Raw genomic sequence first — 15,942 nt, 5'->3', positions numbered from 1 at the left:
AATGTAAAAAAAAGTTCTTCCAGAAAATTTCAGAGTTTTTTGGAGCAAATGTTCAACTTTTCAAACTCAAAAATTTTCAAGTTTTTTCTTGAAAATTTCAGAGATTAATCTCCAAATTTTCAACGTTCTTGCATCGTTTCTGAGATTTTTGTCAAAATCACTGAGATTTTTTTTTGTGTTTCAACCTTTGAAACTCAAAATTTCCAAGTTTTTTCTTGAAAATCTCAACTTTTTGGTGTTTTTTGGCGTAAATGTGCTCCTCTGTCTGTTTTCCCACCTGGACCGGCCCCGACCCGGCGTCGTTCCCATCTGGGTTTATCGTCAGGCAGCAGCCGCGCTCACCAGGCTGCGTACCTCCGGAGCTCTCCTCTTGCTCATCCTGAGCTGCGGGGAGCTCGACGTGGCCTGCACCTCCTTCCCCGGCCCTTCCTCATTCTGCTCCTGAGCTGCAGGACTGGCGGGCGGAGTGGGAGCGGAGAGCGGGCCGGACTGGGTCAGAGCCAGAAACTCTGCCGAGTCCGACTGCTCCAAGCCCAGAACCTCATACTCATTCATGTCAACATCTGCACCGTGGAAAAACAGACGTTGGTGGAAGGATGACGAACAGATGAAAGTCGGGTTTGGATCGGGTTACTGCCACTGAACTGGTTTCTGTGTTTGGTGGAGCTTTAAAAGCTCAGATAATAAATAAACCGCTGGAAGAAACCATAATGAGACAGAGAGCAATTTGTTGGAGCACAAACGAGCATAAAACTGTATTACACCGCAAAAACATACAATTCTGCCAAGTATTTTAGTCTAGTTTCCAGTGCAAATATCTTCATAAACTAGAAATGAGGTAAAACAAATTTATAAGTAACTTTTCATTGAGTTTGTTTTGTCTTATTTCTGGTGTACTAAGATATTTGTACTCGAAACTGGACCAAAAAAACCTGGTAATATTTTAGTTTTTGCAGTGTATTCAGTATTTTTTTGTTCCTCATCTCCATTTTATCTAATGCAGTGATTTCCTAAAAAGACCTCATTCACCTCAACTTCTGCAAACTATTTCAGCTTTTTGCTGCTCTGAGTTTGTTTCTTTCAGCATATTAATATTTTATACTCCAGTTAACGATTAATCGATTACTAAATTAGTTGACGATTATTTTAATAATCGATTTACCATGATTGTTTTAGCAAGAGAAATAAAGAGAGGTGGACGATGTGGACTTTTATACTTGAGTAACTTTTTTGAAAATTGTTTACTTTCAGGAGTATTTTTACTACGTTGAACTTTTAAGTAATCTTATTATGAAGTATTTCTACTATTGAGTAAAATTTATGGATTTTCTACCCTTTGAATGAAAAACAAACAAGTTTTAACCAAAAATTCACCAGACACAGACACACATCTGCAGTTCTTGTTAAAGTTTTGTAAGTTTTTATCATGTCTTTCTTTTCCAAAGAAACTGATTTGGAAACATTTTCTTTGACCTGATTTTGTTATTTTTTGTTGCTTATAAGAATTATTGTCATTTTTGTGCTTAAAATACCAAAATTTCCACTTAACTTTACATTTTTGTTGGTCTGATTATGTAATTTTTTAAATATTGAATGATTAATAATTACTTTTTTACTCTTACTTGAGTAAAACATGTTGAAGTACTGCTACTTTTGCTTGAGTACATTTTCTGGCACTGTGTCCACCTCTGGTAGTACTATTGTGACAGCGAAAAAGATAATAATTTAAACTTATTACTTTTTTGCAGGACGGTGACTGCATGGTAAAGCATTCATAGCGCCTTTAAGAGTCGATTTAATTAAAGTTCTGGTTAAAAATGACGTGTTGTGAATACCGAAGCAGAGCATTGCCGTGCTTTAAACCAGTTTGCGATCCTGTAAAAGCAGCAGAGCGGTCAGACTCTCACCCTTGTAGCTCTCGGACTTGCTGCGGATGATGGGTCTGGTTCGATGCTGAGCTGCGGCGGGCTGGGCGGCGCTGGGTCCGGTCTGGTCCGGGTCAGACTGGTAGGACGACAGATCCTGCATGCTGAAACTTCGTAATCTGTCCGACAGAACGCCTTGACCCTAAATCAGAGACATCAGGCTTTCTGCTTAACTCCAGTAGATATGAATACATAACTTTTAAACAGCTTTTTGTTTAAATATGTAAATTAAATCAGGAAGGTCAGAAATCGACAGAAGCTGAGAGCATATGTTTACATTTTCCTGATGGTTTGTTCTGAAGTGACGAGTTAATTTCAAAATGGTGTGTGTGTTAAATGGGGTTTAACACACACACATCAATAATATTGTAAATACAAACTTTGTTTTAACTTGTCATCTTAAGAAAACGGAGAGAAATTAACCCGTTACCTCCGAAAACAGGAATTCTACTCGTTAATTTGAGAAAACTAGAAATTAATCCTGTCTTGAGGAAACCATGAGGAATTACTCTTGAAATAACAAGTTAATCTCGAGAAATCAAACCTAATCTCAAATAACTAATTTCGTTTTCTTGAGATTAACTTATCTCAAGATATTTCTGGTTTCATCAAATTAACGAGTAAAATTCCCATTTTTGCGAGATAACGAGTTAATTTCTAACCATTTTCTTAAGATAGCGAGTTAAAACAAAGTTTGATTTTACAAGATGAAATTAACTCTTTATCTCGAGAAAGCGGAAAATTAACTTATCTCGAGAAAATCATCTGGAAAAATATATGCGGAAAATGTCCGCTTTCAGCTTCCATAGAATTAGATCCACTTCTAGATTAATTCACCTAAACAAGACATTTTTTCATAATATAAGTGAAATAATCAGCCAGTTGAACAAAAACATTTTCATCAGTTTGAGGGATTATTTACTTGAAACAAGCTTCTATAATTTGCAAATAATTTCCTTGTTAGTTTTTGTTTTACTTCAAGTGAACTAAGATATTTGCACTAGAACGTGGACTAAAACAACGTGGTAACATTTTGTGTTTTTGCAGTGTATTTCTACCCTTCAGCTGACGCTACCTATGTCTGTATAATGTGCATTACCTTTGCAGCAGCCATAACTGCAGCTGTGGCTGCAACATTCAGTCCTTTCCTCCCAAAATGCACCAGTGTGTCGTAGCTTTTGTCTTTTGCTTGGCAGATGTACTCATCGATGTCCTTAAAATAACAAAAATGTAAAAAAAAAAGAAATCACACTTGCAGATTTTCCCTCGTTATCACATCACAGCTTCCTTCATCACTCAGCTAGCTGGTGCCATTTCTGATCCTGAGAAAAACAATTTATCCGTTTCCTGAGGTACCTTGAGGGGAAAAAAAGCGCAGCAGAAGTGGAAAAGCAGCGTGACATTTCCTCTCACTCCATCAGCAAACCCATTTTAACGGCTAAAGTGGGAAAGAAACTTGGCATAAAGGCGCTTTTGTTCTTAGTCACTTAACCTTCCAGCCTGCAGGCTGAAAATCTGTGAACTTTAGAGGACACCGCAGAAAACAAAGCAAGATAGAGGAAAGGGGCTTCACCTTTTCTTTTGAGGAAAGCGTGGGATGGACGAACTTCCTGTACAGCACACTGGAGCCCTTGGTGTACGGCGACAGGAGCCACACAACGAAGGCTATCTTCAGCTCGTAGTAGAAAGGAAGCCTGGAAGGACAGAAACCGTGTTCAGTCAAAAACTACTTCCCTCTCAGCGTTTAAACTTTATTATTTCAGTTAAATACAGTTAAACCAGAAGTTTGTAAACAAAAGATAAACATTTATTCCTATTTTTTTATTGCTTTTTCAAAGTCAAATGTTTACATACACTTTTTTTTTTTTTTTTTACAGCTGATGGACCTGGTTTTATTGGGGACATTTCAGGATTGTAATAGTTTTGGGTTTTTCATTATAGTTTGTCTAATTTAGTTCATTTTAATAAGTTATTGTTAAAGATTCTTTATTTTTCTTAGTTTTATGTACTTTGGTTAATTTTTAGGTGCAGAATTCAAAAAGGTAAAAGTATTTGTATTGCTATAATGAACATCAATTGGGAAATGAATACTCAACAAAATTATTGTTGAAAAACCAAATGATCCTGCTGTTTTCTCCCAACTTTTGCTGTCGCCATTTTGCCGACTGGCACAAATGCCACCAGAAGTACAGAGTCCCGACAGCTCATGTAAACAGCTCATGTAAACAGCTCATGTAAACAGCTCATGTAAACGGCGTATGTAGGGAAAAACTTCAATTTTTCCCCATCATTTTTTTAGCCTTTCAAACTGTTTAATAGTTCGAAAGGCTAATGTTAAATGAAGCATAAATATTAAATAGTTCCAGTTATTTATAATTTTTCTCCATTAATTACAGTTTTAATTTATTTACAATGTTTATTTAACATTTTGCCGTAGTTAGTAAATGTTTTCTCAGTTTCAGTTATCTATTTGAAAAACGTGTTCCCGTCCTCGCCAGTGGGGGCGCTGTACCAAAAACCACTGAACGAAACGACAGGGAAACCTCAGAAGAAGATATGAGTGCAACTTCCTTCTTCACAAAATGTCAATAAAAATGGAGTGGCATCAGATTTTAGCGGTTGAAGGATTTATCTTTTGTTTTTGGTAGAAGAACATGAGCCATTTCTCCCGCTGGGTTTGTTTTGGTTATATTTACCCAGAATGCCTTGCGCTGCAGTCCGACTTTCTGCTTTGTCATTCACATATGTATTCAAACCGTTTTAGAGTTCACTTTAAGTGGACAGACCTGGGTTTTTAGCCGGACTAATTTTCTTTTTCGGTCTGTATCTGCATTCACATCTACTCAAACAAACCGGACTTTCTCGACAAACGAGCTGTGGTTCGACTAAACTAGCTGAACAGAGCTAGCATAAATGCACCTAAAGACATTTATGTCTTTAGGTGCATTTAAATCAGACCCTATAGTCTGATTTTGGAGATATTAATGACACATCTCTCTCATTATTATGCCGTTTAGCAAATAGAAATAATTTTTGTAATTCTAACAGACCAAAAAAAGAGAAGTTTGATCTGATTTAACTTCAGACAGTAAGAGAAAAAAACTGCGTATCTTTGTGAGCCACTTACCAACAAAGAAACATATCTGTAAACACCTCCACTGTAGTAAAAAGGGCAAATATTATCCAGTACATCATCCATTTCACCTGAAAAACCAAAGAAAGGTATATTCAGTCACAGAGAGCAGCTGTGTACAAACCAGATTTAGTTATTTCTGAAACCGTACTTACATATTCTCTCACATCTTTTGTCTTCACAGCCTTATAAGACGAGTAAGCAGGATATAGAGTACCAAAAACAAGTCTAAAAGACAGAAATGGTTCAAATGAATCTCAAAAATACAGTTCAAAGATGAATGAATCATATAAAATCAGGACTTAAAACAGTTTACAGTATAATGAAATATGGTTTACTGTTCCACAGCGGGGAAGGTTTAACATGTCAACCTTTAAAAAGGCATAAACCATGATCAATAACTGAATCAATTTCTCCACCGGTGTTAGGAAATATCTTATATCTTGGGCTGAAATGATTAATCATGATTAGTCGGAATAATTGTCAATTAAATTAGTAATTGATTAATCGCTAACTGATTAATCTAATAAAAAGGGCATTTGTTGGGGGGAAAAAGCAACATAACTGAGTCAAAAATGTGCAAAAATATGTACATTTTACATTTAAAATAAAGAAAAAAACAATTTGTAAATATGTTCAACTCAGAACTCCTCAGGACGAAGTTTTAGCTTCTCCTGGTTCAGATTATGTCAAATTAAATCTATTAAGTACTTTTTATAAATCAGTTAAATTTAAAAAAAATCAACAGATCATTCCTACTCATTCAAGCAGAAAGGACTGAGGTTTATGTTAGAAGCAGTTTTAGCTGCAGATGCATCTTTTGTTTTAAATGATCAAATGGTTTGCATATTTTAATGTCGTTATGATATTTTATAAAATTGCTTAAATGGAAATAAAATTATGCTGAATTTTTATCAGATTAATTGATTAATCATCAGAATAATTGATTACTAAAATAATCGTTAGTTGCAGTCCTTATTATATCTCCTCGGCTTCTTGCTGAGTCAAACAACAGATTGTGTACAACAGCTCTTTAAATATAGCCAATCCAAATAAAGCAGAGACACATTTCCCCATGACAGATTTGGCTTTGCAAGCTGCCCAGCAGGCAAAAGATCAAATTAGATTTTTTCTTTAAATTCCTCTGGATTTGCAGCACCCCACCATGCGGGGTTGTGTTTTGGTGACACAGACCAGGACGAGATCAGATTACTGACCCACATCACATTACAACCCTGCAGCCCGCCTGGTCAATGGAGATCAACAGAACAAGGAGAGTCAGAATATCAGCTCTTCTGATTAACAGCCGGAGCTGAGGAGCTCCAGCTTGTAACAGGATCTTATATTCTAAATTTAATTTCTGGACTGTTCGAGGCTTGGTGACCCAGCTGTTTGTATCCTCCTCACACGTCACTGTCATCATGATAACTACAGTTATTGAAGGATAATATCACCATGAATTCACAGGAAGGATGCAAACAATTAATCAACTTATAATTAATTGTTGATTAATGGTTTATTAGTTTAAAATTAGTTCTAATTGATTAACTAATAACGTCGATTTGTTACTGTTTTATGATTTCAATAATGCTGCTAATGTTTGTTGTTCATTGTAAAGTGAGCTGCTCGAGCTTCCATTCGTCATTATTTACATAAGAATTTGTTCTTAATAACTCATCTCGTTAAATAAAGGTTTAAAATATTAATAAAATAAAAATTCAAGTCCGCTAAGACCTTCTTTCAGTGTTGTAGTTAAGCTGCCATCCAGCAGAGGGCGCCGCTGGTCATTCTTAAGCAGAGCCGACCGTCGATACAGAAACAAAGATGGCGGCGGGGGCTTAGCAGAACGCTAAAGAGAAACGGCCCAAACAGAGATCAGTTGGGATTCGAAATGGACTTTATGCGGTTCTGTTTCGAACACTTCACAAGCTTCCTAAGTTATCTATTCAGCCACGTAAGAGGTTCCTGTTTCTTTATTTAGGTTTAGTAATGTGAGAAAACCAAAGTTTTCTGTTTTGTTTTGGTTTTTAATTCGGCATATTATGAAAATCTTAGCCTTTTAGGTAACTGAAAGATGGTCGGCCTTTTACATACAAGAGAAAACTCAGGTTTGTACGAAAATGGCCGCTCATCAATCAAGTGTTTGTCGATCTTTAACATCAATCAACTTCAGGCTAACTCATTAAAGCTGCAGTATGTAACTTCTACTATTTTTTTTTTTTTACATATTTGTTACAAGTGACGTATAATATGAGACAATCTGTGAGAGAAGCTACTGAAGAAATGCACCGTGTCACCATTCAGAACTGGGAGGAGCTTCTTAGCGCTGTCAATCAACTCATGTACTTGATAATTAATGTGCTAATGGTAGAGAAACAACTTACCAATATGGGAATACCGTCTATCCGCTGACATCGGTGACCATGCTAGCTTGCCTTAGCATTCACAGCAGGCTAACAGAGAGCAACTGGAAAGTGGGAGGGGCCGGGACGTTCTAAGACCCGCCTCCTGGCTCTGATTGGTTGTTTTGTAGTTAGCACTGAGAGGGAGGAGCTTGATTATCTGTGTCATACCATACTGTTATGACATGGAGACAGTTCAAACAAATATTTTAAAATATATGTTTTTGTAAAAGTTAGGTCCTGCAGCTTTAATCGATAACTTGCATCCCTCCTGCCCAGACATTTTCAAGTGTTGCAATGTAACCCGAGAAGGTTGAGCCATCCTCTTTGTACCGCTTCCAATCTGGGACACAAACACCGAAAGACCGCTCCTGTTGTTCAGAATCACTAGTGACCTTTAGGCTCCTGTCACCTCCGGACGATCTGACTCATCCCCAGCAGTGTAATGTGTAACTCAGCTGCTCCGTCATGTTTGTAAAAATCTGCCTGATAAACACAAAGAGCTGTTGGCTGCTGAGCGCTGCCTCAGAAATAGAACAGGTCTGCAGGCCTGGCTCAGCTTCCTGCTCAGGGTCCAAACTGCAGTCCTGCTTTAAACACCCTGTTCAGTGAAAAATTAATAGCCCGTCACCTGATCCGCTCTCGCGTTTGATTCTGATTAAATTAGGCTGTTGGAGGAGATTGCGGGGGCTTGCGGGAGCCGCTGCACCGTTACGGAGAGGCTCAGATCCGCTCCAACCCGTTTCTGTTTCATTCCTATAGCGCTGAAGGTACAGACGGAGAGAAATGGAGGAAAACATAAAAAACGAATTAAACGACTTACACCACAAGTCTAGAGATGATCCAGGAGACCATTGCGCTGGGAAGGCGACAGGACGCGCTGTCTGCGGGGAGGAGTTTCCTCCAGATGACAGGCGCGTCCACAGGCGGCGGCGTCTGGACGCACACAGGCTGCAACGTGATGCATGCAGGACGGGGCTGCAGCTCCATAGATGGCACTGTTGCATTGCAGCGATGCACAGCAAGGATTCATGGTCACCACGGAGTACTGGGAGTACTGGGGCCACGCTTAGAAAATAAAAATAATAATATGAGAATAAAGTCACATTGTTATGAATTCATTCTCATCTGACTTTATTCCCATATTATTTCGAGCATATTCTCGTAATATTTCAACTTTATTCTCCTAATATTATTACTTTTTCCTAATTTTATAGCGATTTTATTCTCGTATTATTTCGACTTTACATTCTTATTTCTACAATATTCTCATAATTTTATCACTTTTTTCTCATGATTTTATTCTCGTATTATTTCGACCTTAATTTCGTCACATTTAAACTTTATTGTCGTAAATTTTTCTCATGTATTATTTTGACTTTGTCTTAATTTGACTATTTTCTTCATATTTTACAATTTTACTCATATTTACTTAGCTTTCAACACCAGTGGGATTTAGTTTTAAATTGTATGTTTTTGTTTTAAAACTGTTTTTAAATTACTTTTATTATGTTGTGTTCTTAAATTGTACAGCACTTTGTATCAACTATGGTTGTTTTAAAGTGCTTTATAAATAAAGTTGGTATGGTATGGTATATTATTTCGACTTTATTCTCTTTTTTCTACTTAATTCTCATGTCTTTTTCCCTCATATTATTTCGACCTTATTCTTGTATTTTTATTTTATTTTCTGAGAATAACCCTAATATTTGGTCATGCTGGTTAAATAAGTAATGCATACATAATAATAAATAATAATGCTAATAAATATTGAAGAATCAACCAACTGTGAATCTACAGACCAGTCATGTTTTTCAGTGTTGTTTACTTCAGCCTCAGAAGATACAGAGATACCTGTATCAAAAAGCAGTGGATACATTCATCTGGCCTAGAAACTATGAACAGATTCATTGTTAGAGCCACAGTATCGCGGCTTTGTCCAGACTGGAGCCTGTAATCCAAAATAAAGGCCGAGGTTCAGTTTCAGGACAACAAAAGCTCCAGTGGAGGACAGTAGCAGGCGGAAACCCAACACTTATGTTCATTTTAAAAGCTGAGTAAATGTTTGGAACATGCTGAACCCATGGTGCATCACATCTAAGAAAATCATTATGTAGTCTCATAAAGTCACAACCAGCGATTATTTTAGTTATCAATTCATCTATTCTGATGATTAATCGGATAAAAAAAAATCGTCGTATACTGTAGATTTTTCATTTAAGCCGTTTTATGCAATATTAGAGAAAAACTGACACAGTAACAACAATAACATGGAAATAAATACTGGATATTAATATCAGCCCAGTTTGGACTGATACCGATACGTTAAAACGTGACCAAAATAATCCGATGTTAATGCCGATATGTCGTATCTGACCTGAGAGGGACCAATACAGAGAGCAGACAGATGAAGAAGTGACATTTTTCTTAAAAGTTTATTAGTTTTTGTTGTTTTTTTTTCGGCCATCCACATAGAAAAATTATACACTCAATATTTAACGATACACATGTTCTGCAGTAACCGGTAGCTCTACTTCCTTTGCATTTTGGAGAAAGAAAACTACAGCGACTCAAAGTCAAACGGTGAACAAGCTGAAGCTTATTGCAAAACATGAGTACACTGCAAAAACACAAAATATTACCAAGTATTTTTGGTCTAGTTCCTGGTGCAAATATCTAGAATTTAGAACTAAGAAGTAGTTTTTCAGTGAAATGCAAGAGCTTGTTTTAAGTAAATAGTTCTTTAATATTGATGTAAAATTACTAGTTCCACTAGCAGATTATTTCACAACATGAAAAATGTTATAAGTGAAATAATCTCCTGGTGGAACTGGAACTTTTCCTCAATTAAGGAACTATTCACCTTAGAAATTTGTACTAAAATTAGAGCAAAAATACTTGGTGAAATGGTGTGTTGTTCTTTATACAGAGCAAGAACAAATAATCTCAAGCTTTTTTGGTCTCGTTTTTATTACACTTGAAATCAGACAAAAACTAACTTTCAAGCAACTTTTCAGCAAGATGTAGGAACTTGTTTTAAGTAAATAATTCCTTTATATTTATGAGAAAGAACTAGTTCCACAGGCAGATTATTTCACTTATAAAAAGACATTTTTTCCATGTTATGAGAATCTGCCAGTGGAACTTTGTACTTTTTTAGCAATATTAAGGAATTATTTTCTTAAAAGAAGCTCCCTCATCTTGCTGAAAAGTTACTTGTAAGTTAGTTTTGTCTGATTACAAGCGTACCAAGAAATTTGTACTAAAATTAGAGCTCGTCACTGCTCTTGGTAAGATTTTGTGTTTTTGCAGTGAGGATGTTTTTTATACAAAGCAGAAACAAAACATCTTTTTTTTTCTAGTGTAGTTTTTAGTACGATTAAAATAAGTAACTTTTCAGCAAGATATACGAGATTATTTTAAGTACATAATTACTTATTTATGAGAAAGTTCTAGTTCCACAGGCAGATTATTTCACTTATAACATGAAAAAATGTCTTGTTATAGGTGAAATAATCTGCCTGTTAAAGTAGCAATTTTTCATCAATATTAAGTAATTATTTTCTGAAAATAAGCTGAAAACATTTATTCTTATTTCAGTGTTTGCACTATAAACTAGACCAAAAGAAACTTGGTAAGATTTTGTGTTTTTGCAGTGTAGAAGTAGTATTTTAATGTTCATAACACTTATGAGCACGAAAAGAACAACGGATATATTCAAATGAAACAAATGAAAGCTCTGCCCATCACCTCTAGTGTTTCAGATATCGTAGGCGGATTAATTCCTAGTAAACTGAGCAAAAAGTTTCCTAAAAGATTAAAAACTTCCTCCCCAGCTGGTCAGTTTGGGTCATAAATACTGACGTAGGAGAGAGAGAATAACCACTGTAGGCACAGAAGGCTGATCATACTTACATTATATACACCCCCATAAACCTTCTGATTGACTTTGGAGAATAAAGACGTAGCTAGAGTCACTGCAGATAACAGAAAATATCACCTTTTTAATCAGGCTGGATTAAAATAAACGACCGTTGAAGCACAATGTTAACCCAGGTGACAATGAAGCGGAGGATGCTCAGCACTGGAGAAATGTGCAAAGTGACTCTAACCGCGGCGGTAAACTCTAGCTCCTCAGAGCCGCCAGTCTGGACTGCATGGCTTCGATGTCTTCCTCCGACTCTTCGTCCGAAGCAGCAGCTGAGGCTCCCGGAGGCTGCAGGTCCGGAAGCGGCTCCGTCACTTTGCTTGGAGCTTTACCAAGAGCCCCTAAAGGACCAGAGCAGAACCAGAGCAGAACCAGACATGTTCAGCCTCACTGGGTAACATTGGGTTGTTTTAATAAATATTAAAAAATTAAAACCTGGAGAGTGGTAGGGCCAGGATAAGAGATATAAATAAAGAAAACCAATAAATTACAAAAATAAAATTATGAGAATAAAGTCGTTATAATATGAACAATTCATAATATTACAAGAAGAAAATCTTAAAATTACCAGAAAAAAAGTCGCAAAAATGCAAGACTAAAGTCATATTATGACTTTATTCCTATTAAAGTCTTATTAATGTAAATAATAACATTAACATGATTACTCATATTATTACCAATAAAATATTAATATTTACATATATTTTACTAAAAATATGGATATTTAAATAAAATCATATTTTATTATATTAAAATAACATTTTAATAATGAAATAATATTTTCATCAATATTGAGGAATTATTTTCTTAAAACATAATTATTATATTCTTAATAATTAGGACTTTATTCTCATCATATATCAGAGAACAAATACATTGTTAGAAATTATATTTATTTATTCCATGAGAATAAAGTCTTAATGAGAATAAAGTCATAATATTTACAGAATCAGGTCGTAGTAATCCAAGAATAAAGTCAGAATTATATGAGAATTAAATTGTAATATCACCAGAATAAAGTTGTAATGCTATGATGTACATAAAAACGTATCACAGCTGCGGTAAAATGAGGAATATTGAGCGTTTTGTGAATTTATACTTCAGTTTTTACAAATAAGAAAACACTTAATCTGAAGCTGATGTGTTCATCATGACCTTCTTCTCACAATTTCATTTTACTTTTCTTATCCTTGCCCCAATACTCCATCATATTCCACAAAGCAGAAACGTGGTTAATATTTTTTCTTTAAAATCCCCACCTGCTGTGATCTCAAAGAGAATCTTGTCAACTTCCTCCTCTGCCGCTTCCTCCATCTCCTCTCCGTCTTCCATGCTCTCAAACGTGTCCTCCAGCATTTCCTCAATTATTCCGGCCTAAAAGTTAAAATCTACGATGAATTATATATTTGCTTTAATGCTAGCAAATATTAATCTTAGATTGTAGCTCGTCTGACCTTCATCATCTCCTTTGAAAGCTCCATCATTGTGGCCTGGACCTCTGGGATTTTAACCAAGTTCTGCATGGCTTTCATGACCTCTGTGCTCTTCTGCAGCGCTCCAGCTACTCGAACCACAGCTGGAAAACAAGCAGACATGTTAATTAGCCGACTGAGAGGAAGACAACGATCGAGGCCGCGCTCCATCACTCACCCAGTTGATTCTTCATGCTGAGAAGCACCGAGTTCATCTGGGCTTTGGAGGCGTAAAGTTTTGTGATGGCCCGTTTCGACTGAATCATCTCCTTAGCGAGGACGACACAAACATCTTTCTGTCCCTTTTTGGCAGCATCTTTGATGGAGCGTTTAACTTTCTCCTCCTCTCTTTGAATATCTGGAAGAAACGGGCATGAAAGCAACAATCACCATTTAAATCCCAGAAATACGCGACACTATTAGATCAATAAAATCATATCAGCAGCTTCAGATTTAATTAAATATTTTCTGTTTAAATCTGAATTACAAAACAATGCAGTCAAATTAAGTTTATAATAGTAAAATGTTATCAGAGATAGTCTTTGACTTAGCAGAAATCTTCCTTCTGGGTTGTTATTTTTGCTGTTTTCTTCACTGAGAGCATCACTAAATATCAAATATGATTAAATCCAGTTACTGTTTGCAGATTAGTCATAAAAATAACACTTCTTTATGTGACTAGAATAATGAAGAAGCCTATTTTAAAACAGGTATGATTTTTGTAAGCAGTATTTGTATCTGCAAAGCTTTAAAGTTACAGCTGTCTTAAAAAAAAATCTGCAAATAAGTTGTATACACTTTTATTGTTGTCACAATAAATACCCCATAAATATAGTAATAATATTTGAAGTGAAGCTGTAATTTCTAATTTAAAGTTTCTTCCTCTCAAATAAAAAAACAGCTAAACATACAATCCTTAAACTAGTAGAAGAAAAAACATTGTTACATTAAAAAAATAATTAAAAAACATGGTGGATACATTAATTTTTAATAAAACTATTAATATTTCCCATAATTTGTGAAAGATATTCCAGTTACTGATTATATTCAAGCAATCTTCCAAATTTTCTTAGGAGGAGATATTTCTGTAAAGTTACAATAAACTAGGTTTCCTTAAATAAAAAAATCTTTTCCCCCAGTTAGTTTTATAAGCAGTATTTGACTCTACTACTTTATTATAATCAGGTCTGAACTGTAATGCAAATAAGTAACGTAAAACTGTCAATGTAAGAGATTTCTGGATGTGAAATGCAGTTGTTTTACTTTCAATGTACTGTGTGGAAATTGGTGCTACATAATAAACTGAACTGAATTTATTGAACAAATAGCAAGTGTATTACCTTTATCCCGACTAATATTAAGTTACTCTCCTTTGTTCTGTTTTCAACATGAAAATCTGACTAATATTTGTGTATGTCAATAAATTTGAACAAGGTCCTCAAGCTTTTTAAACAAATGAAGCACTTTTACTGTCCACCATTTCGATATAATATGAACATCATGACAAACAAATCGAAATGATAGCTATATGCACTCTTATTTAATGCTTGTAAACTATATGCAGTTGCAGTTTTGATGTAATTTGTTGCTGTCTGATTATGTCCAGGGCTTACCTCGAATTTGTCTGTCAATCACTCTCATCTCCTTTCTGATTTTTTGAGACCACTCATTTATCTGGAACGACACATTGAAGAACACACTAAGTTATAAGACCAGTAAAATGTTATAATATTTATGTACCGGTAAAACTGGCCTAATCTCAGACTAGCTGAAACATCATCTGGGTTTGTTTACATTGATGGGACTGACAGCTGATAGCAGCTAGCATGTATGCTAATAAACATAACTTCCACAACATTGAATAAAGACACTCAAAACCAACAACAGCGGCTTAATTTTTAACAGGACATAAGTCAGTTATTGGGTCAATAACAGTGGCAGTATTGGTATCAAGAGAAATATCACCGTTAAACATGCGGTGGTTATACTGACAGCTAGCGTTAGCCAGTTAGCTAAAGACGCTCCAGCAATTCTCTAATTATGAGCTAAATTCAACCAGACAGTCCAGATATTCACCATAAAGTATTTACCAGTTCTTTGGGGGGTTTATCCGGTGTCCTGCCGAACAGCCCCATGTTGTGTACTGGGTTTCAACCGAACCAACCTCTCTAACTGAAGCTAGCTAGCTGGGAGAGGTTGTTCTACGAGCACTTCCTGGTGTCTAACCCAGGGTCTCTTGGGCTGCGTTCCAACAGGAAAAAACCTTCAGTCCCTACGGTTCTCAGCCACTAAACAAGCCCCACAGTGTTGAAGCGTGACAGAAACTGAACGAGACACTTACGACAAGAAAGTTGTGTTAAAAAAAACAAAATTGAATCCTGCCCAGAAGTGCAACTTAATAAATCCTAGCGACTCTCGTTGCATTATCACCATAAGGATTTTTGATTTATCGTTATCATTATAAACTTCAGTTATTGATATTAAATGAAAAAAAATCACAGTATGATCGGAAATGTTATTTTTGCTATTTTCTCCGCTTTTTGTTCAACAAGAGCATCAAGTAAATTCGAAAATGTGATTAAATGTGAGCAGTTTAATGAGGTAAGTCAAACTTTTTAAAGTGGTTTTTCAAGAACAATATTTCTGTCTGCTATGAATGCAGTGCAGTCACCATACTGCGAAATATTTAATCCCAAAAAACCTCAAACAAATGTATATGTAATAAATAAAACGTTGTATATGCATACATATACAACGTTTTTTATGTGTGTATGTACACGTCTAATTACTATTCGATAATTATGTAGACCTTGTCACAATAGATTGTTGCAAAATTATTGGCTTAGTTGTCATTACAAAACTGATTAGATTAAATCATTGATCCCAAAGGGTATCAATAAAAATTATTTTTAAAATAATATTTATTTAAATAATAAATATTAAATAATATTTAACAAATTATTTATTAAAAATGTAATTATTTAATAAATATTAAATAATTACATAAATAAATATTTATTATTTATTAAATAATAAATATGTATTATTTATTAAATAATAAATATTTATTATTTAATAAATA

General features: G+C 35.3%; 2 protein-coding genes across 6 annotated transcripts in view; both read right to left on the bottom strand.

Annotated features, from left to right (window-relative positions):
- Positions 1–8,437, bottom strand: part of reep1 (receptor accessory protein 1) — a 17,508-nt gene extending 9,071 nt beyond the window's left edge. Inside the window, exons 1-7 of one of the 4 annotated variants that reach the window (XM_015048092.1) lie at positions 8,284–8,437; positions 5,214–5,286; positions 5,053–5,129; positions 3,499–3,619; positions 3,025–3,138; positions 1,908–2,067; positions 343–563 (exon numbers count right to left, since the gene is read on the bottom strand). In XM_015048092.1, coding sequence (XP_014903578.1) covers positions 343–563; positions 1,908–2,067; positions 3,025–3,138; positions 3,499–3,619; positions 5,053–5,129; positions 5,214–5,286; positions 8,284–8,315 — 798 coding nt within the window. In that variant the 5' untranslated portion in view covers positions 8,316–8,437. Of the gene's footprint in view, positions 1–225; positions 564–1,907; positions 2,068–3,024; positions 3,139–3,498; positions 3,620–5,052; positions 5,130–5,213; positions 5,287–7,442; positions 8,218–8,283 lie in introns of those variants that run through there. The other 3 variants (XM_015048093.1, XM_015048095.1, XM_015048094.1) reach the window with 3 other exon arrangements.
- Positions 8,438–11,223: 2,786 nt separating this feature from the next.
- Positions 11,224–15,109, bottom strand: chmp3 (charged multivesicular body protein 3). 2 transcript variants are annotated; one of them, XM_015048110.1, is made up of 6 exons: positions 14,937–15,109; positions 14,474–14,534; positions 13,039–13,218; positions 12,843–12,964; positions 12,648–12,762; positions 11,224–11,729 (listed from the first exon to the last, which is right to left on the bottom strand). In XM_015048110.1, the coding sequence occupies exons 1-6, from the start codon at positions 14,937–14,939 to the stop codon at positions 11,587–11,589; spliced, it is 624 nt and encodes a 207-aa protein (XP_014903596.1). In that variant the 5' UTR covers positions 14,940–15,109; the 3' UTR covers positions 11,224–11,586. The 2 variants fall into 2 exon arrangements, with proteins under 2 accessions (XP_014903596.1, XP_014903595.1); XM_015048109.1 differs by having other exon boundaries at positions 14,951–15,108.
- Between the last annotated feature and the right edge of the window lie 833 nt (positions 15,110–15,942).

This window comes from Poecilia latipinna, unplaced genomic scaffold (genome assembly GCF_001443285.1).
Source record: "Poecilia latipinna isolate Pla-1442-1.1 unplaced genomic scaffold, P_latipinna-1.0 Scaffold860, whole genome shotgun sequence".
Taxonomy (NCBI): Eukaryota; Metazoa; Chordata; class Actinopteri; order Cyprinodontiformes; family Poeciliidae; genus Poecilia; species Poecilia latipinna.
This window is presented reverse-complemented; position numbering and strand designations above follow the sequence as displayed.